The sequence below is a fragment of the Crinia signifera genome, chromosome 8 (genome assembly GCF_055691185.1).
Source record: "Crinia signifera chromosome 8, ASM5569118v1, whole genome shotgun sequence".
NCBI lineage: Eukaryota > Metazoa > Chordata > Amphibia > Anura > Myobatrachidae > Crinia > Crinia signifera.
Genome location: NC_139224.1, coordinates 21,651,476 through 21,674,531, shown reverse-complemented (window position 1 = coordinate 21,674,531; position 23,056 = coordinate 21,651,476). Strand labels below are relative to the sequence as shown.

Genomic DNA, 23,056 nt, shown 5'->3' with positions numbered 1-23,056 from the left:
ATGTCATGCCATCACCATTGCTGCAGTACAGAAGAGCCACTAAGAGGAGCAGGCTCTGTGCATGCTGAAGACAATATGAGAGGGAGCTGGAGGTACAAAGAGAGGCGGGGAGGCTGCTGGTGGGGCACAGGCAGAGATGAGTATAAGGGGCATTACCGTGGGCATTATATGCATAAGCAGCCCTTTTGCTGGTATTATGTGTAAGGGGCACTACTATTGTTGAAATTTTGTGTAAAGGGCACTACTACTGTGGGCATTAATTGTATAAGCAGCTTAGCTACTCTTGGGATTATATGTAAGGGGCACTACTGCTGTGGAAATTTTGTATAAGGGGCACTACACTTGGCATTGTGTGTAAGAGGCACCACTGTGTGGCATAACATTTATAAGGAGTACTACTGTGTAGACTAATGTGAACAAGGGGCACTACTGAGTTACATAATTTAAATAAGGGGCACTACTGTCTGCAATGTGAATAAGGGGCCCTACTATGAATGAGCCACTACATACAGTGTAATGTGAATAAGATTGTGCTACTGTGTGGAGTCATTTGAACTGGGGATACTGCTGTGTAACCATGCCACATAAAATATGGGAGGTAGGGCACAAATGTAGTTTGCAGGGGGTGCCGAAAAGCCTAATTGGGGGGGGGGGGGGGGGGGGGCAGGGGAAAGGAGTTCCACAGTTCCAGAACCACTTTAATCCCTGCTCAACTGTAATCTGAAACATTTATTAACTGCCATCCCTCAACAATCCCACCCATCGCACCTTCAGATTAGAGTCCTCTCACACAGAGCTAGCTATACGCCGGGGCAGATAAAATACTGTAGATCTGGTCTGGTCGGCACCAAAGCATAAATCATCCTATATTTAAAATAAATATAATGAGAGGTTTCGTGACTGTCTAACAGTGACGGCGCACTGGGTACCTTTTACCTGCCACTCATATTGATACTTGTATAGCGTTTTCTGGTATTGATCAACCGGTGGATCCTTATTACGTCAACCGTCAATAAGTCATTAGGATATGGTAGACATGGTCAACGGGATAGTTAGTTCGACATTTAGAAAGTCGATAGGGTCTATGGTCAACAGAACAAAAATTGACATAAAATAGTCGTCTCGCCATTTATTAAGTTTAACTCGCGTGGATCGCTTTGGGCATGGGAACTATACCCAATCATAGTCCACGTGGATGCTGGAGTATTTCCTCATTAAAAGAGCGGGGAAAAAAAGTATTTGTTGCAATAAAATTGCCCCAAGAGTTATCCCTCCACTGACAGAAGCTACTTTCAAAGCATGTAGCACTCAAAGACGTAGCTCATATTTTTTTTTTTTACATTTTTATGTCCTTTGCCCGTTAAGAACCTTGGCAGCAGCGTTTTCTGAACAGAATATTTATACAGAAACTTCTGGCATATGATATATAAAACTCTCCCACACAGCAACACCTCTATTCAGGCCGTAGAACACTAGCCCTGTGTAAGAACGACTGCGCAGTTCATCGCTCCTAGAACACGACGCCCTCTGGATAATGGAAGTTACAGAAACATAAAGGGGTATATTTAATAAAATTTAGTCTTGGGCCCCTTTAAAAATCGACCAGAACCGAACCAACAGCCCCACAAAAATGGACTACGGTGTTTCTATTCCAAATAGATTATTTACGAAGGGATACATTTACAAAGATGGGAGTGCTAGTGAAATTGCGTTGTTGCTCATAGCAACCAGATTTTATCTATTGTCTTCTAGAAGGTTCTAAATAAATAAAAATAATAATAATAAATAAGTAGAATCTGGTTGCTATGGGCAAACTTCACCTTTAAAGGCCCCCATATATTATTACAACTTGTCCTAAGGACAAGTCGGACCTGATTGTCCCAGTAGCTCCCCGGGAGGGGTCACACGTGATTAGGCATTTCATGTGCCAAGTATTGCATGCAATCTATTACATGCAACTCCCGGGGAGCTGCAGACTGGGGTAGCAGGGGGACGGCGAGGGGACAATGAGCCGGGCAGAGGACGCCCTTGAAAAAAAAAAGGCCATAAAAATGAATTGGCAGCCACTGATTGGCTGAGACCTCTCTCAGCCAATCAGCTGGCGTCCGCCGCTGCCCCCCCCCCCCCCCCTGCTGACGATGGTGCATTGGATTCTAAATGAGATATTCCTATTGATGTCTATGGGAAAGGAGAAGCAGTTGGAATGTCTACAGTGTCTAGGTAAACAGTCAACAGATCGACACCAGAAGGTTGACACAGACAAACGGTGGACATGCAGTAGATCACACCTGGTCATCCTGTGGCTTTCCAGATGTTGTGAAACTACACATCCCAGTATGCTTTGCCACAGTTCTAGCATTCCATAATAGCAAAACCGTTGCAGTGCATGCTGGGACTTGTAGTTTCACAACAGCTGGAGAGCCACAGGTTGGCTAGGACTGCACTCGGTGGACATTGGCAAAAGGTCGACATGCAAAAGGGGGCAACATTGATAAAAGGTCATTACAAGTTAAATATTTAAAGACAATGATCGACACATGGAAAAGTCGACATGATTTTTTTCACAATTATGTCCATTTTTAGGACTTTTTTTCATTCTTTACCATCCAAGTGGACTACAAATGGGAATTGTACAGTGCGAGGTACCAGGCCCGAAGCATGGCGAGCATACGCGCTACACTAATTGGAGGTTCATGTCGACAAAGACAACCAAAGCTGCTAAAAAAAAAAAGTCATGCCAGACCTTTTGACCATGTCAAACTGCTGACTGTCAACCTTTCCATCCACATCAATGGGAAAAGTACCAATGATCTAGTTGAAGTTCTGGTGATTTGAGGGAATTTCAGCCTTTAGTAAACACCTGATTGTTAAATGCTCCTAGAAGTGTAATGGGGAGAGACTGGCTCAAGATGGATTAATCAAACTATAATTTGGCAGTAAGCGTATTTCTTCAGCATTTACAGTTAGGCTAAACATGACTGTACAGTTCTGACATAGAACAGTGGTGGATCCCGGGGGGGGGAGTAGGGGAGTCGCCCACACTGCCAGTGAATCAGTTAGGAATGGCAGTTGGTGGCAGTTGCTTTGCCTCCCATATTTGAATTTTGTACTGCGCTGCCAGTTCCTGCTCTGGAACCACCACTTATAGGTCCTATGCTTTTATTTTACTTTTGTATTTGTTCTTGTTACCTATTATTACATAGATTATACAGTATGATGGTGCTATTAAGCCTAGATAGAGGAAAATGCGGTAAACCCAGTTTTACCCCATTTTCTAATGTACTAATACCCATCCGCCATATCATCGCAGGGCAGGGTGTCGCCACCTTTGGGTGGTGATTCTCCAATAGAAGCCTCTAGGCTTCTATCGCTGCCCGCTGCCCACTGCCTGCTGTCCGCCTTAGACTCCAACCCGCATCTCCGTCCTCCGTGAAACTCCTCCTAGCATATGTCACAGCCAGATGTCCTTCCATCTGCAGGGGAAGGAGACGGGGACAGCCGCGCTGAGCCGGGATGTGACGGGGACCCCCCCGGACACCACATCACAGGTATTGCGGGGGGCCTCCATCACCGCACAGCAATGCTAGCCACATATGTTAATACATATGCGCTAGCATCGCTGCGGCAGCGCAGGGAGGGGTGGTGATGCATTTTAACACATCCCCCATAGAGAGAGATAGAGTGAGAGAGAGAGATAGAGACACAGACAGACAGACAGGAGTTCAGTGCTAATTATCTAGAACAGTGATTAGTGAAAGTGAGTTTGGGTGACTATTTTCCTGTTCTCCTTCTGAAACACAAATGATCCTGTATTCCGGGCCGCTTCCTGAGGCACGGATACTATACAGTCTCCCACAGAGACCAATGTGCCCTGTGTTACTTTAGCTTCAAGACATTCACCCCATGCTCAACAGGAAAAGGAAAACACATTTTAACAATTAACATACCACACACGACCGGCCACCAATAATATTAAATCCAAGGGATCCGGCATCTCGGTGGAGAACGAGAGTCAGCGCGGTCGTCTCTTCTCCCTACAATGCACAGGTAAGAGAATTCAGCATGGCGGAACATCACACACAGGGCCTTGTGTATGTGCGCTTGGCCTGTGTTAAGCACTAAGCAAATACATTTTCACCACAAGCAAATAATAAAGCCCAAAATATATCAATGAAACACTCTTCTGAGCCAGAACTTAAATCTCATCTCTGCCTCCAATAACAATCCCGACTGTCGCAGGGAAAGAGTCCTTTGTGGTTTATTGGTCAGAGCAGAAATTCCTGACAGTCTGCCTGCTGCTGCTCAGAGGGGCGGCCGCCATCTTCGGTGCTTAACAGAGTGCAGCCTGGTTATATCACAGTGGCACCACACAGCTATTTAACTGTACCTGCTCCTGCATTGAAGAGCAGATTTATTAAGCCTGGTGAAGTAAAAAGAAAAGAGTCCGGTGATAATGCGGAAGCCAATCAGCTGCTAACTGTCATTTTTCAAACCAGCCTGCAACTTGACAGTTCTCATTGGCTGCTGTATTATCACCGACCACTTTATCGCTTCGCCAGGCTTAATAAATCTGCCCCTATGTGGGCAGAACTACATGCACATTGTACTCAGGACCGCCCTATCCGTATGCTTGGTTGCACAGTCGCCATCATTATCAATGCGTCTTTGCAGCAGCCCTGTCCTCACTGCAGAAGATGCCCTTGAAAACAGGCACAAACCTCCATACCCTAAGCTCCAACACACTCACTGACTTTTGTCTATGGTGGGAACGGGTATGGGTCATTGGGTAGACCAAACTAAGCTCGACAGGCCTTAAGTCAGGGATGTTGATCTTTTTTCTGTGTCCGCCTAAGGCAGGGATGCGGAACCTTCGGCCCTCCAGCTGTTGTTGAACTAAACATCCCAGCATGCCCTGCAACAGTTTTAGCCTAGCCAAATAGCAAAATGTAGCAGGGCATGCTGGGATGTGTAGTTCAACAACAGCTGGAGGGCCAAAGGTGGACACAGAAAAAAGATCAACATACCTAAGGTCGACAGGGTCGAAACAAGCATTAGGGCAACATGGGGAAGGTCGGCATGGGTATTTTAAAAAATTGTCCCGAATGACGACACCGTCGACATGGACCGTACCGGTGCACCCGGCGTGCGCTCTCCAAGCTTATATTAACCCTCCACGCCTTAATGGATGGTAGGAAATACCACCTGTCGGCACATGTGGGCTCCAAAAAAAAAAAACCTGTGAAATTCCCATGTCGACCTTTTGACTGTCGACCTAATGCTTGTGTTGACCGTTTGACCCTGTCAACCTTAGGCATGTTGACCTTTTGTCTAAGTCAACCTTCAGTGGTTGACCCAATGTATGTTGATCTTAATGGTGTCGACCTAACGACCGTTTCTCGGTGGGAAGAGCCTGGTTCTAACTACACATACCCACTGGAAATGCGCATTACCCTGCATACATTCATCCCCGAAGCACGCGCAGTACAATGGTACAAACGGACTTGCGTTCCACTCTGCACCTTTGTGCCTCAGTATTGGCCGGATATCGGATACTGGAGCAGCCAACAGTATGAGCATGTGTAGAAAGAAGCACATTGCAAATATTCCTAGCACGATACGTCTTCCAGGTATATAACACTAAGACAAGAAATACAATGGATGGTTGTGCAAACCAGACAGAAATAAGTCTGATTACATGACACAGCAATTGATGCATCACAAAACTACAATTTGTGTTCAGTTGCTGTCCATCTCCACGTGCTATTTATAGTGAGAACAATAACGTATTGTCAGTCAAGGTACAGTATTCACGCCGCCTGTCAGATTTTATTTTGAACCCTGGGAGTTGCCGCATGGGTTAAGTACTAAAATATCCGTCAGCTCTTCTGCTGTAAAAGCCAGGAATGAGTAAACACAGTCTGTGTCCACAGCAAGTTAATGTGCTGCGCTTACAGCTGTCAGCCGGGGACGTTTGACTCAGACACAACCCAACACAGCTCTTCTCTACCCGCCCAGCCTTGCTAGGACACAGGGTGTCATTTCTGTCTGTAGATCAATCACGAATTAGCACTGTAAAATAAACAAGCCTTCATTAATATGTTATTCTGCGTTTCCAGCGATGAAATTCGCCGGCCTCAAAACCCGAACCGAAAAAAAAAAGAAAAAAAAGACATTTGCTCAGCGTAAAGTTTGTTCTAGAAACTTTGCATCTGTTTTGAAGCCCAGATAATATGGCATTCTGGCACAGATCGCTGTGGTAATGGCCTGATCAACAGCACACTTTGGTAATGCTCTCCTAGGGCGAGATGTACTAAAGGGAAAATGCAGTAAAACCCCCGTTTTACCGCATTTCCCTATGTATCAATACCCGTTCACCCCGTTTTCGCGCGCGCCGCCCCTCCCGTCCTCCTTTGATCTCCTCCTCCCCCTGGTGTCACAGCCGGGAGGACATCCGCCTTCAGGGGGGAGGAGACGCAGGGGGACACTGGCAGCCGCTGGGAGGTGACGGAGACCCCCGCAGCCCACATGTAGTAGTAGTACGTTTATTTATAAGGCGCCGCAAAGTGTCCGCAGCGCCGTACATAGCAAACAAAAAACAAATTACAAGGTAACGTACAGGGTGTGTTGAAAAATACAGTATAAATAGGGGTATAGCTGGTAGAACTAAAATCAGCATCAGTTCAGAAGTAGGTGTCAAAATTGTCGAGGAGACTGAAGATGAAGTAGAGGAAGGGAAGAACAGGACAGGAGCACAGGTGAGGTAAAGAGGTAGGGTGAGTACGTGAGGAAGGAGGACCCTACTCATAAGAGTTAACATACTAAAAATAGGTGGGTGGACGAATGAAAAACAATAGGATAAGTAGGAACGGAGGGGAACGGAGGCAGGATAGGAGGATCAAAAGAGGTTAGGAGGAGGGATAGGCTAGTCGAAAAAAGTGGGTTTTGAGGGAGCGCTTGAAGGAGGTAGGGCCACTTTTACAGTTTAATACATCCCTTAGGGCGGGATGTATTAATATACATCGCCGCCCTTCGCATGGCAGCCGCAACGATGCTGCCGCATATGTACTAACATATGCGGCCAGCATCGGGCTGCGGTAACGGAGACCCCCGCGATACCTGTGATGTGGGCTGCGGGGGTCTCCGTCACCACCCGGTGGCTGCCAGTGTCCCCCTGCGTCTCCTCCTCCCCCTGAAGCCGGATGTCCTCCCGGCTGTGACACCAGGGGGAGGAGGAGATCAAAGGAGGACGGGAGAGGGGGCGCGCGCGGACGGCGGGCGGCGAAAGAAGCCTATAGGCTTCTATAGGGTATCTCTCTGCACAAGTAACATCTGCCCCCCTGCAGTGCACATGGTTTTGTCCATCTAAGAACGATTTTTATCAGAAAGAGTGAACTAGAATAAGGCCCTAAGGGTGGGATGTAATGCACTGCAAGTCCGCACAATGCCGGCCATACTCTGATTTTTCTTTTACATGGGCAGTGACTTAAAAGGTACGGCCACCGGACTCGGAACACATCACATCCCGCTCTAACTTTCAAATCTGAGTTGGAATGAGACTGATAACTTTATACAAGTGGCGTTGGGGGGGGGGGGGGGGATGTGTGCAGGCCCTGCAGTCTTGTTCTGCAGAAACAATCACAGTGACAAATTAGGTATTCGTTGACAGCTGGTGCAAAAGATCTAAGAGGGGAAATACAAAATGCGTGGGCCGTGGTACCTGGAAACACAGACCAGGAGACGATCATGGAGGAAGCATGTCTGCTCTGCAAACCAAAACCGCATCTATGAATATACATTTTCTGTCTGATCACAGCTCGTCTGGGTTCTCATTTACAAAACAAGAGCAGGGAAAGCGCCTGTTTTCCAAATGCACATAATGAGCTAGTAGACAGTCCAGCCCTGGAGAGGCTAAGCCCATGGGTGCACTGCAGAAATGCCAGGTTGTGCCTCAATAAGCCCAACTTTGGGTGGATTTCCGCTCACCACCACGGGAGGGTGGAAGCATAAATAAGGGGTCTACGTCCTTTACATCCATCAGCGGTATGTGGTTAGGATGCCGGCGTTCAGAATACAGACACTGGCATCCCAACTGCTTTCAGAATACTGATGCCGGAACGCCAAAAGAATCATGACGGGATACCAATAGTCGACATTCTGAATGTGATTATGAGGGGCGTGTTATGGTCAGGCTGGGGTAGGGGGGATTTAAGCACTAGTGGGGACTTGGGTTAGGCAGGGGGTGGTTATGGTTTAGGCGGCAGAGTGCGGGGGTCAGGGTTAGGCACTAGAGGGGGGGGCTAGTGCCAGGGTGCTGCAAGGGAGGGTTAGGTAACTTACAGAGCCCCAGTTGGGATTCTCCAGGGTCCGCTTTCGACCACCGGCATCTCCACCACCTGGATATCGTAAGTATCCCCATCACCAAAAACATTATTGGCTCACTAGATGAACAGTCGAGTTATTCCCAGATCAGCATTGATCTCGCTGCACACAGGAGCAGTGCCGGCGCATAGAGATGACATCATCACCTCGCACCAGGAAAGCGACTCTCCCCTTGTTCTGAAGGGGTTCGGAGTCAGACAACACAGCAGTAGTGGAGTGGAGCACATTGCCCGCAGAGTGTTGAGAGTAGAGAGCCCGCAGGGGTCTGCGTTTTTACTAATCAATGTCACACATTTGAAAAAAAAAGCAGTAACTTGTGTCGACCATTTTTTTGTCAACTATTTTTACTTAGACCTTTTAACCTTGTTGACCTTAGACAGTCGACCTTTTGACCCCTTGCAGGTCAAATATATATGGTTGACCTATTGACTATTTTATGTATATACCCTTTTAATAAGGCCAAAAAAGATGTTCAAGGTGTAAAATGCGTGGGTTTTAGCAAAAGAGTGGTCATGACATCATTAAGAATAGGCAAGGCTTTTGGCTGCTTCCATTGGTTCTCATGAATAAAATATCTTGCTGACAGTTATGACCTGGAACTTCCACATGCTGTTAAATGATTTAAATTGAATGAAAACCGACAATTGCTGACTTAGATAACAGCCCTATGACAAAACGGGGAACCAAGACGTAACCTTCAAACCAAACATCACGTAAGATACCAACATTGCTGAAAGATGCAAATCTGCAGTAAAACAACAGTAACCAGTGGGACGTTTGCTTTCAGTCTAACCTGAACTACACAACTACACGCTAACTGCTGATTGGTTCAGTTTGGTAGCTAATCCCGATTTGCAACTTTAATCAACGTTAATAAATAACCCTCTCTTCTAATTGACACATTTTTCTGCAGCCCTTGACTACTATACACAAACAGCTAATGCCGTAGTCATGGAGCTCATTTGAACCCATTGAGCGCCAAGGGAATTTGTAAAAATAGGTGCGAAATTTGCCAAGCGAACCCTTTTTCCATTAACCCTTTGAGGGCCAACGGTTGCTGTGAGAGATCCTCAAAATATCCGCTAAAAATGCCAGCGCCGCTCCCGGCGACAGATCTGTTTTTTGGGGGGCGATATTTAACTAAACTTCCATTATCTGACTTGTCTGTATTTGTATATATTTATACTGAAAGAACAGTCGCTGTGAGTGGCGCTGGCATTTATAGCGGATATTTTGAGGATCGGTCGCAGCAACATCGGCACTCAAGGGGTTAAGACGCCCGACGCACAGCAGATCTCTATGTAGGGTTATTAAAACGGTGCGTGAATTAGAAAATCAATTTGAATTTGTTTATTTTGTCTGATACACGTTATCTGTTAGTATTAGTCAAGCTCGTAACTCTTATCTGCGTTGCTTTACCCAGTCTTTATTACTGTATTGGGTAAAGCAGAAGGTGGGTCACAGTAGAAATAGTTCCTTAATTAAACATCTTAGTGTTCCCGCTAGGCTGTTTTAGCGGGGTGCTGCGCCCTGCCTGATTTTTAAAGGGCAAAATGTGCCCTGCCCCTCTAGCAGCGCCCCGCTAAAACAGCCTGGTGCCTGCCCGACTGCTTGCATGGGGAAGCCCAGCGCCGCCTTAGACGGCGATGCCCGGCGCTTCACCGGCATCACGGCACCTTCCCCCTGTAGTGACGGCATCTTCGGCGGGGGGGGGGGGGGTGATGGTGGTTTAGGGTTAGGCAGTAGGGATGGGAAAGGTTAGACTGCGGGAACGGTAAAGGTTAGGCTGCAGCTAAAGCAGCATGATAGAAATTTGAAGAAAATTGACTAGGCCACTTTCACTATAAGGGGTAAAACTAAAATAATAAATGTACGCTGTTAGAAACATACATACACTCTTCTAGGCTAAGCATTGATCATCGGAGTTCTGCCGCTCAAAGTTGTAGATGATCGATTGTGTCTGCACTACCAACAGCATTGCGGAATAAGCCAATCAGAGTCAGAGCTAAGGTTGTACCGACAATCAGGACGGTAACGGAAGGGCAGCATAACTGAAAGGTGGCAAAGGGTATTGGTATTCTAGGTTCATTTGAGAACAACCAAGTGTTTGAGGGGGGGGGGGGGGGGTTTGATACATTTTGATTCCAGTTGTTAACATTTCTAATGGCAGCTCTGTAGGCAGAGGAAGTATAATGAAAAAGGGGACTGTGATGTGGTTGGGGGGAAAAGAATGTAATTAAATGCATAGGGGGGTGCGGAGGGATTTGAGTAGCACATGGGTGGGGTAAGAGGTCTTGGAATGGCTAGGAAGAGATTAAAGAGACCGTTAGTTCCCGAAATAGGTCTGTATAGAGTACAGTGTTTGCAAGTATGTAGATCACAATGTTTTCCTTTGGTTCAGTGTGTGAGTGTAAGTGCAGAACTGGCAGCGCTCGTACTCTCGATGGAGGAAATAAGTTGGCGTGAAACAGGTGGCCTGTAGATTCTTTCTTAATCATGTTTCGGGAGTCGTAGAACCTCCTTTCATAGAGAAATCTATATCTGTGCATGAGTTTTTTTTATTCTTACTGTTGCAATGACTAAACTCAATGCTTGTCAGATCTTTATTCTGTAAGGGGGTAATAACACCATAAAAAGAAGTCCATTGTGACCCCCCGACCAGCGGGCCTTTTGGCTTGTTCTCTGTATAAATACTGAAGTTGAGAGGGCCGCAGTTAGAGTGTAACGCTTCTGGACGCAGCTGGGCGCTACATCGGATGGAAATGATTGGCTGCCGCCCACCTTAGAATAACTGTTAAAATAAGAAGTGTTGTGTTTGGCACGTAAACCTCAAACAGGGCAAAATAAAGATGAATTTCATGTCCACGGGAAATCTCATATTTTTTCTCTTGGAAAGGAACAATGCAGTAGTGTATAGCACCGGGAGGGTAACGCTGGGAGTGCACGGCACCCGGAGGGTAACACTGGGAGTGCACGGCACCGGGAGGGTAACACTGGGAGTGCACGGCACCCGGAGGGTAACACTGGGAGTGCACGGCACCCGGAGGGTAACGCTGGGAGTGCACGGTACCCGGAGGGTAACATTGGGAGTGCACGGCACCCGGAGGGTAACACTGGGAGTGCACGGCACCGGGAGGGTAACACTGGGAGTGCACAGCACCGGGAGGGTTACACTGGGAGTGCACAGCACCGGGAGGGTTACACTGGGAGTGCACAGCACCGGGAGGGCACGCACCAGAGACACTATATCCATAGTGACGCACCAGAGACGCTATACCCATAGTGACGCACCAGAGACGCTATACCCATAGTGACGCACCAGAGACGCTATATCCATAGTGACGCACCAGAGACACTATACCCATAGTGACGCACCAGAGACGCTATACCCATAGTGACGCACCAGAGACGCTATACCCATAGTGACGCACCAGAGACGCTATACCCATAGTGACGCACCAGAGACGCTATACCCATAGTGACGCACTAGAGACACTATACCCATAGTGACGCACCAGAGACACTATACCCATAGTGACGCACCAGAGACGCTATACCCATAGTGACGCACCAGAGACGCTATACCCATAGTGACGCACCAGAGACGCTATACCCATAGTGACGCACCAGAGACGCTATACCCATAGTGACGCACCAGAGACGCTATACCCATAGTGACGCACCAGAGACGCTATACCCATAGTGACGCACCAGAGACACTATATCCATAGAAACGCTATACTCATCCGATGCATTGTTTCCATAGAGACACTTCTGATGCACAAATCCTGTAGAGATCTAACTGATGCACTATTTCATTAAAGTTGGATCTGAAAGCACTACATATTTCTATATATTTGATGCGCTATTTCCATAGTGACTTTAATTGCAGTGTTTCCATAGATGTGTCTGATGTGCTATTTCCATAGTGACAAATCTGATGCAGTGTTTCCATAGTGACATATATGATGCAGTGTTTCCACAGTGGTTTATCTGATGCGCTATTTCCATAGTGACATGTCTGATGCAGTGTTTCCATAGTGAAGTATCTGATGCAGTGTTTCCATAGTGACGTATCTGATGCAGTGTTTCCATAGTGACGTATCTGATGCAGTGTTTCCATAGTGACGTATCTGATGCAGTGTTTCCATAGTGACGTATCTGATGCAGTGTTTCCATAAGGGACATATCTGATGCAGTGTTTCCATAGGGACATATCTGATGCAGTGATTCCATAGTGGTGCATATGATGCAGTGTTTCCATAGTGACGCATCTGATGCAGTGTTTCCATAGTGATGTATCTAATGCAGTGTTTCCATAGTGACATATCTGATGCAGTGTTTCCATAGTGACTTATTTGATGCAGTGTTTCCACAGTGACATACCTGATGCAGTTGACGCGGTATTTCCATAGTGACATATCTGATGCAGTTTCCATAGTGACATATCTGATGCAGTGTTTCCATAGTGATGCATCCGATACAGTGTTCCCATAGTGGTGTATCTGATGCAGTGTTTCCATAGTGATGTATCTGAAGCCGTGTTTCCATAGTGGTGTATCTGGTGCAGTATTTCCATAGTGACAAAACTTATGCAGTTGACGCAGTGTTTCCATAGTGACGTATCTGGTGCAGTATTTCCATAGTAACTTATCTGATGCATTTGATGCATTATTTCCATAGTGACGTGTGTGATGCAGTGTTTCCATAGAGATGTATCCGATGCAGTGTTTCCATAGTGACGTATCTGATGCATTGTTTCCAGAGTAACGTATCTGATGTACTGTTTCCACCGTGATTATCTAATGCGCTATTTCGATAGGAACGTATGTGAATCACTTATCTCCCAGTGAATCCCATTTTCATCTTACTTCACAAGTAACATCCAACAAGAGTGTTAGACAAAAAGGAGGCAAAAATGGTTCGTGCACATGGTGAGCACCAACTGCGATAAGAAGGATCCGTGATTGTACAGTTATGGAGAATTCAATCCACACTTCCCATCTTAGTACCTTCACTGCCAAGGATCAGATAGCGTTACCCTGACCTTTAAAGTTGCATCACCTCCTACTGTCCCATCAGTGGTGGATGGTACAAGGATTGGACTAATAAGTACTGCTATAGAGGGGGGGGGGGGGGTATTCGGTTCCAACGCAAAGACAAATTCTCTCTCTAATGGACAAAACCATGCTGCACTGCAGATGGGGCTGATGTAACATGTGCAAAGAGAGTTAGATTTGGGGGGGTTATTTTGTTTCTGTGCAGGGTAAATACTGGCTGCTTTATTTTTACACTGCAATATAGATATCAGTTTGAAGTACAAACCCCACCCACATGTAACTCTCTCTGCACATGTTACATCTGCCCCACAGCATGGTTTTATCTATTAGAGAGAGAATTTGCTTTTGCGTGTGAACCAGAATAAGCCCCATGGTGGCTGAATGGAAAATCATACTGCAATGTACATAAACTACACAAAGCTGCAAAGAGACCTTGATCTACAACATACAGGTAGTTGAGTTTCGGTAGGAGGGGGAGTTTGTCCATTTAAAAAAAAAAACATTTAAAAAAGTTATGGGATAATTTAAACTAATATGTGTTCATATGACCATTATGATACATGATAGATTTACGCTGAGCATCCACATCAAACTGTCTATGGTCCAATGGTCTGTGTACGATTTGTGTAGCCGGCCCTTTATCAGAGCCCTTTAAATCAGAACTAGATCATGCTGCTTCTTATCAAACACGGCTAGACCAATAACTATCAGCGTGGTGTGTGCGTACACCTCTACTCTGACGTCAGCAGCAGAACTGCGCTCAGACCTAGACACCAGGGCTGTAACTGGGATTACGCAGCTCACTAACACATTATACCCACCCCCCTTAGTGAACCCCAACCTACCAATGCTCTATTATATTACATGGCTTTGTTTTAACGATGACGACCTTCAAACATATTAATAGCATACATATAAATGAGAACATAGCACGCTTGCTTGCCGTCCATGAAATCCAATACATTAACCCTTTATGTGCCACAAACTGCAGGGCTAGAGAGAGGAATTAAGTGTCAGAAAATTCACTCTATGCTCTAGTCATTTCTTACTGACAGGCTATAAAACAACAAGAAAATCACTTCTCTCCTTAACTGAACAGTGTTCTAATTGGTTGAAAATAGCAAAGCCTGTTTCGCTTATTTATGTACTCTGTAATTGGGCGCCGCGAGTCCCTTGTGGCGCCTTATAAATCATCATAATAATAACAAAAAGTTATTAAAAGGAGATATGGTAAGATATGATTGGGGGGGGGGGGGGTGATAAGACAAAAGCAAAGTATTGTACTGGTCTAAACTGGAGTCCATTACAAAAACAGAATTCAAAAACTTTTTTACAGCTTCTCAGACTTTAAATAACTCCTCGGGTTGGAAGCGAGGCTGAGAGGAGACTTCTGTTCCCCCGTCAGAGGACGGATTGGAGGGGCTGCATCGTGTTACTTAGCTATACACCACATTGTCCTCTGGCAGCAGAGGTGTTAATTTTCCCTGCATTTTGTGCTGTTATTATAAGGGTGCCCTTTGACATTACTTTATAAAGCAGACATTGTCTCCTCGCAGCAGCTAAAGCAACTTGTTGTAAATATTTTTTCCCTTTTTCCAAGACCCCACTGCCTGGCTGAGCCTCCAGCTGACAGACATGTCTGGGGGGCAACTTAGAAAATGTGTTCTAAAATAATTCCAACCACTTCACAAAATTTATGGGCAGGATGAGAGAGGCGCATTATATAATAAAATACACATAGATGAGGGCAGACCATCAGCAGCGCCGGGGGGGGGGGGGGGGGGGGGATATCAACGATAAGCGAGCGATGTAATCACTGCGACTATTCGCTCACTTTGTGCCGACGTGTCGGTTTTAACCGACTGTGGTTTGCGCACGTCGGAACCCGATGTACCTTTCCTTTTTTGGGGGTTTCCTTAAGCCTTGCAATAGTCATGCATTGGGAGTTTAGCAACCCATAATTTTGGTCTATGATGCATGTTTCCATGTGCCCTAAAGGTTTGACTGCTGGAGAATTCGTTAACCCCTTCATTCCCAAGAGATCGGTACAGAGATTGGGATGAAATAGACGAATCTGACATTTATTATACAATCCCACTATTGTTTGGACTTAGGGTGGGGGTCTGCAGCCATGGGATTGGGATAGGTCTGGTAGGGGTATGGTGCGTACTTTTAACCCCATTCCTGTTGTGCAAACTGGTGACATCTCATCACGAGTTGACATAACACAGCTGTGCGTCACAATGAATGACCTGGAAGGTGCGCTGGGTATAAATGAGGGTCTATTATGATGTCATATTGGGGCAGAATGTCACAATGTCAGTGTTATGCTTATCTGATATATACTGTATATAAGAAGCTTTTAAGAACGCCCATTGGGTTGGTATTCTGCTGCGGATACAGTAAATGATGACAATATTCTGTCTACACTTTGGATGTTTCTCCTGCGCATCACAAAGAAGGAATAGATCCAGGCTACAGTGCGTTCTGCTGCCCGGCTATGCTGGTGCTTGTAGTTCCACAACAGCTAGCGGAGGACACAAAGCCTGTGTCCACTAATAGGGTGTTTTATTTATCCATCTGCCCACCATAGGATACAATACACAAGCTGGCATGTATAGTGCATATAGAGTGGGCCAGGGAGGGATACAGCATTACCCTGGCTCATGCCCAGTAGTAAACCTAACTCTGTACTGGGAAGAAGGGATCCCAAAACCAGCAGCTTGCCTATAACAGGGAGGCTGCCCCTAGAAGGGTAAAAGTGAAGGTCAACGTGCAAGTTCAGGCACAAGTACATTCATGTAAGGCTGCCATAGTCATGTCAACAGTCAAAACATTAACACCATGATGGCTGTCAACGGCAACCTGGGGAAAAAGTTGACAGGCCACATGTCAACACCTGCAAAGTTAGATGGTGACAATAGAAATTTTAGGATAAGGTTTAAAATTGGGCATCCACCTCATGTACCTGTCCACGTACTAACATTGTGAACATGTCGACACTGTGTCAATATCTTGCTCCTGTTGACATTATGGTGTCTATATAATGATGCCAACAACCACTCTGAAGCCATGGAGGGGAATTCCACAGGCGAGACGTGCCACCCTGTTATGGCACATTGCGTCCGTCGACATTGCCCAGTTTACCCAGGAAGCTTGCCATGTCTAGACAACCATAACTGACTGAATGGGACTACAACCCCCAGCCAGGGCTCCAATGGGGTGTGCTGGGACTTGTAGTTCCACGGCAGCCTTACCTTGTAAGGGACCACAGCCCTGGTGTGCTGGCACTTGTAGTCCCATGACAGCTGGTGACAGCCTTACCTTGGGTGTGCTGGGACTTGTAGTCCCATGGCAGCCTTACCTTTGCAAGGGACCACCGCCCGGGTGTGCTGGGACTTGTAGTCCCATGACAGCTGATCATTACCTTGGGTGTGCTGGGACTTGCAGTCCCACGGCAGCCTTACCTTGCCAGGGGCCACAGCCCGGGTGAGGGACTCCAGCCGGGCGCTGTACTCGGTGAACCTCTTCTGATAGCGCAGCGCCGTCATCTGCAGCTCGTTCTGCACGGCGGAGAGCCGGGACACCAGCGACTTCTCCCGGCGGCCGGCCCGCAGCGCCCTCTTCTTCAGCTCCGTCCCCAGCCCGGAGACCTTCGCCTGCAGCAGCCCGTTGTGTTCCCGCAGCGCCCGCAGGCAGCAGTGCTCGCCCAGGCTCTGCTCCCGGCAGGTGAGCGTCAGCCCGCAGCCCCCCTGGCAGACCCCCGCCGGCCGGTACTCGCACCGCTCCCGCATGTGAGCGTCCACGTCCCGCAGGCTGAGCACCTCGCTGCAGCCGCGGTGTCGGCACCGTGCCGGCGCGTAGTCGCACGTGTCGGCGTGCTCCGCCAGGCTCTGCAGGCTCAGCACCTTGTCGCAGCCCCGGGCGCGGTGCTCGCAGCGGATCTCCAGCTTCAGGATCAGGCTCCTCAGGGGCAGCACGTGGTGGAGCTCCTTGGCGGAGAGCCGGCGGCAGCGCACCGGGCAGCTCCCCTGCTGCACCACCCAGGGCAGGACGCAGCCGGCGCAGAAGACGTGGCCGCAGGGGGTGCTCAGCGGGTCCTCCAGCACCCGGCGGCACAGGCTGCACTGCAGGTCCGGGTCCACCTCCCCGCAGAAGCGCTCCAGCTCGTAGCCCATGGTGCCCGCTCCGTGCTGGGCGCTGGGAGATCCCAGACTGTGGCGGCGGCTGCTGCTGGCTGCTGGGGCTGCTCAGACACTCCTCCACTCCCGGCGGCGGCAGGGGGGCCTCCAACACATGGACCAGAGGCTGGGACTCCTTCCAGCCAGGGAGAGGAGGGGCTGCTGCTGGGGGGACCAGGGACTCAGCACAGTGTGTGTCAGGGAGGAGAGGAGAGGCTGCGGGCTGCAGCACAGGCACAGGGACTTGTTGCACTCTCCAACTTGTCACAGCAGCGCCGTATGTGTCAGGGAGGAGAAGCTCTGCAGGCTGCAGCACAGTATGCCAGGGAGGAGAGGCTCTGCAGGCGGCTGCAGCACAGTATGTGTCAGGGAGGAGAGGCACAGTGACTTGTTGCACTCTCGTCTCCAACTTGTCACAGCAGCGCTGTATGTGTCAGGGAGGAGAAGCTCTGCAGGCTGCAGCACAGTAGGTGTCAGGGAGAAGAGGCTCTGCAGGCTACAGCACAGTATGTGTCAGAGATAACATGTTCTACAGGCTGCAGCGCTGTATGTGTCAGGGGGGAGAAGCTCTGCAGGCTGCAGCACAGTATGTGTCAGGGAGGAGAAGCTCTACAGGCTGCAGCACAGTATGTGTCAGGGAGGAGAAGCTCTGCAGGCTGCAGCCCAGTAGGTGTCAGAGAGGAGCAGCTCTGCAGGCTGCAGCACTGTAAGTGTCAGGAAGATGCTCTGCAGGTTGCAGCACAGTTGGTTTCAGGGAGAAGAGGCTCTGCAGACTACAGCACAATATGTCAGGGAGAACATGTTCTGCAGGCTGCTGCACTGTATGTGTCAGGGAGGAGAGGCTCTGCATGCTGCAACACAGTAGGTGTCAGGGAGGAGAGGCTCTGCAGGCTGCAGCACAGTAGGTGTCAGAGAGGAGAGGCTCTGCAGGTTGCAGCACAGTATGTATCACGGAAAAGCTATGCAGACTGCAGAACAGACAGAGCTACTTGTTGCACACTCCCCCCTTATCTAAGCAGCAGTAGCACAGTATGTTTCAGGGAAGAGAAGCTCTGCAGGCTGCAGCACTGTATGTGTCAGAACGGGCACAGTTGGCTGTTCTACTTTAGGGACTTTTCTTTAGCTAATGCTTTGAGGTGGTACTGTATTATTATTTATTTGTATAGTGCACACATGTAAGTGTCCCCACTCCCCATGTACCTATTGTTTTTGTGCCATATAAGGCACCTCGCTCTGGCATGGCGGTGTGTACGGGGGTGTACTCACGGGACTACATTGTCATATCGCTTAGAATGTTTGCCTGATTCGCCGTAATTTTGCACTTTTTCTGGTGGTTTTTACATCTTACACCTTAGCCAGAGACATAGACACCTATAGTGACTGAGGGCGGGATGCACTATCCTCCGCCACCAGTTACCTCCCCCCTCCGCCAGCTACCGCAATGATGCCCTAACACATGCGATTAGTATAGCAACGGTATAGTATAGCCCTTTGCGAAGCAGCTGGCAGAGGGTGAGCAGTGTCCGCTCATTGCTGGTATTGCCATAGGTTTTCCATAGCATCCCGACTATACACACTGGGCAAAAACGCCCAGAACTTTAAGCTCCGTACACACGGAGCGACGGGAGCCGGAGGTACTGAGCGTTCCGCTGAAGCAAGATCGCTCAGCACACAGCACACATGTACATCATCCGGCAGTGTGTGCTGAGCGGGGTTCTGCCTATAATCATATAGGCAAAACCCTGCGCTGTTAGCAGGAAAGCACTGTCTTTCCTGCGGACAATGGCGACGGACTGCGCATCACTGGGGGTTATTCTGCGAATTCGCAGCCTTGCAAGTCCACCAAGCTTAACATAAACATCCATTTGCATGCTGCAGGTAACACCCACATATTTCGATGGTTGCCGACGGTAAGTAGCCCATAGGCTTCTATGGGGTATCGCCAGCTTTTGCTGGCAAAAACCCACCACACACCTTTTTTTAGTGTGCGCCTAGTGTCACGTGTGTGTCCATAAACGCCCTCCTTCCCGGCCGCCCACCCTTGCTGGCCGCTGCATTGTCCACTATCCCCGCCCCTTGCATTGATGCCACGCCCTTTTTTTGTGTGCTCACCTATGGCGCGTACAATTTTTTTCTTTAACGGTTATGACATTTGGAACTGGGACCACCCATTATCAACTTTCTAGCTCCACTTATGCTGCTGATATAATGTCAATGCAGCCAGATTAAGGGCTTCAAAAAGTGATACATTGAAGGCCCCCATACACTAGCCGATTTTGGTCAGATTTCAGCCAGATCAGTCAGATCTGGCCGAAATCGGACCAAAATCGGCTAGTTTTGATGTCCCCTCAGATCCGATGCGCGGTCCCGTGTGCATCGGATCTGCGTCGGGTGGTCGGACCTGCTGCACGTCCGACCACCCGACTTGGGACCTAGTGGGGCGGCGAGGCGGTAGAGGGAGCAGGGGGGGCTGGGGACGCTGCGGGGGACACAGGCGGCATAGAGCCGGGCAGGGGGAGCCGGCGGGAGCTGTCAGTACGGAAGGAAAAAAAAAAAAGCCCATACAATGAATGGGCAGCCTGTGATTGGCTAAGCGCTCTCTCAGCCAGTCAGCAATTGGCTGAGAGAGCGCTCAGCAGCCAATCACAGGCTGCCCATTCATTGTATGGGCTTTTTTTTTTCTTCGGTATAGACAGCTCCCGGCTCCCCCTGCCCGGCTCAGCTGTAAGTAATTGCCGCAGCTGTGTCCCCCGCAGCGTCCGTCCCCCCAGCCGCCTCAATGTCCCCCTGCTCCCTTCACATTGCAGCTCCCCTGGAGTTGCAAATGATCCATCGCATGCGATGGATCATTTGCAAAACTTGGCACATCAAGTGCCAAATCGTGGGTCCCCCTCCCGGGGAGCTGCAGGGGGGAATCAGGTCCGACTTGTCCTTAGGACAAGTCGGACTAATGTATGGGGGCCTTGAGAGTGATAAACAACCAGCCAATCAGCTTGTGTTATTTTTCATACCCAGCCTGTAACATGGTAGTTAGGAGCTGATTGGCTGGTTCTTTATTACACTCTCCATTTGATCACTTTTTGAAGCTTGATACATGAGATCCCCCAGGGCAGGATATACCAACCTGAAAATGCGGTAAAAACCCAGTTCCTTTTGCCCCTACCCCGCGTACACCTTAAGAACTGTGGTAATTTTCTATAGGTAAGATATACAAAATAATCTGAAACGGGCCTGCTTGCTATATGTAATCCATATGATATTTGATATTGGATTACTGCTCTCTTCTTTTGCATCTCTTCAGTTTTGAGGAGGCTGTGCGTATGCAGTCCTCCGTGTCCTCATAAATTACAGTTCGGCTGCATTATGCCTAAAAGGAAAATAACATTCTCAAACTATTATTCATAAAGGATTCCATGATGAGAGAGACATGAAATCAGAGTAACAGAGACAGAACGACAGAAGCCAGAGACACTGTGAAGTGGTCTGTGGGCAAATCATCACAGGATTCTGGAGAGCTGCAGAAGTGTGTCTTTACTAGCTGCAGTCCTGCCGAGCAATGGCTGCTGAGGCACTTTCTGTATAATAAACACTGCCTGTATAAGAAGTGATGGCAATGATACCAACATCCAGCATACATTTACAGACCTATCCTGAATCCTGGACAAATGGAGTGATTTACTAAAGCATGGAACCACCAACAGGTAGGTAAGAATGTTTGTTACATTCCATTCATCAAGTGTCCACCACAAACCTGTGCATCAGTCGGGTTAATGGCTCCAGTGCCCCCATGGACCCTAAGATACTCGGATGGCAGGGGCGTAACTATATATTCCTAGGCCTCATAGCAAGAGTTTGTAAGGGGCCCCTATTTAGCAACTGATGGTGAAAAAATGCATGTAAAACATATTACTTCGATGGTAAAGATGGGCCCCCTTCAACTCTGGGCCTTATAGCAGCTGCACCAAATGCACCTATGGTGGTTACGCCCTTGGTGGTAATACTATCATGGAACCCCAAAATGAGAAAAAAATATATATTTTTTTTGGGGGGGGGGGGGGGGGGAGGACACTTTCTTATAACTTACCATCCATAGGCGAATCTAGGGGGTGGTCCGGGGGTGCACCGGACCACCCATTAGACCGCCGGCCACTATTTAAAGAAATGACAACCAGGCAGCAAGATCTGTGCGCTGTATACTCACTGTCGGAGCAGTAAGCAAAACAAAGCAGCAGCAGCCTATGGCTATTATCTTCAATGCCCCCGCTGGACCGCAGCAGCCAATCAGGAGTGGCCACCAATACTACTAATGCCACTCCTGATTGGCTGCCCTGCGAGCAGCGCGAGCATTGAAGGTGTGACGCTTGTGTCCCCTTTCCAGGGCAGCGGCAGCACAGGCAGTGGAGCCGCTGCCCTGACTCCTCCTCTGCCCCTCAAGAGCAGCACCGCACCAGTGCCTGCCCGCCAAAGCCCCCTGTCTGCAGCAGAGCGGCCAGCAGTGGTCCGGACGTATGGGTTTAATAGTCAGAACATTGGGCAGTCACAAAGACCGGCAGCCCGCAGCCCCATCACTCAATTCTCCTCCGGCGGCGGCGCATGCACACCCTGGAGCCATAAATCAGCCTGTGCGTAAAAGCACAGGCTGGCATTGGCGCCGGGGGAGAATCCGGTGATTGGGCTGCGGGCTGCCGGTCTGTGTGACTGCCCAATGTTCTGACTATTAAACGCCACCCGTCCAGACAAGTCCCAGTGCCTCCGCTGCCCGGTGCCTCCACATAATCAATATATGTACTGTAAGTGCCAGTGTAATTTGTTACAAAAAAAATTAGACAGTTCAGTGCTGTGTGTGGGGCCCAGCATACCCTGTGGCTCAGCTGTCATCACAGTGTGGCACTGGTAGGTTGTGTGGAGCCCTTGCCTCCCTGGCCCCTGCTGCTGCCAAGGGCTCACGCTGACCTAGCAAAGCCCAGCCAGGCTCCAGCCCTGTGCTTGTGGGACCATCCTCTTGAGTCCTGTGGCTACCACTGTGTGGCTGTCTCTGAGAAGCCCTAAATTGCCCCCCTGGCCCCTGCTGCCCTGTCCTAGCAGGGCCCTCCTACTCGGCCTGTTGTGACACTGACACAGCATAGGTGTCACTGGCTGCCTGTCACAGAGACCCCAGTCAAAGCATGAAACCCCAGGCATCGAGCATGAAACCCATAGCAACGAGCATGTAGGTAAGTGGCATTTATGTGGCATAATATTTAATAGGCAGTACGGCATGTGTTATATATAATGGGCATTACTGTGTTTGGTATAGTGTGTAATGGCCATTACTGTGTTTGGTATAGTGTGTAATGGGCATTAATGTTTGGTATAGAGTTTGGTATAATGTGTAATGGGCATTACGGGTTTGGAATAGCGTGTATTGTGCATTATGATGTTTGGTATAGAGTGAAA

The 23,056-nt window shown here is 48.5% G+C and overlaps 1 protein-coding gene across 2 annotated transcripts in view; it reads right to left on the bottom strand.

The window, feature by feature from the left end:
- The window catches only part of PDZRN3 (PDZ domain containing ring finger 3), a 190,909-nt gene extending 173,064 nt beyond the window's left edge, over positions 1 to 17,845 (bottom strand). The window contains exons 1-2 of one of the 2 annotated variants that reach the window (XM_083155968.1): positions 16,907 to 17,845; positions 3,948 to 4,034 (exon numbers count right to left, since the gene is read on the bottom strand). In XM_083155968.1, the coding sequence (XP_083012094.1) occupies positions 3,948 to 4,034; positions 16,907 to 17,617 (798 nt within the window). In that variant the 5' untranslated portion in view covers positions 17,618 to 17,845. The remainder of the gene's footprint in view (positions 1 to 3,947; positions 4,035 to 16,906) is intronic. The other variant, XM_083155969.1, reaches the window with a different exon arrangement.
- Between the last annotated feature and the right edge of the window lie 5,211 nt (positions 17,846 to 23,056).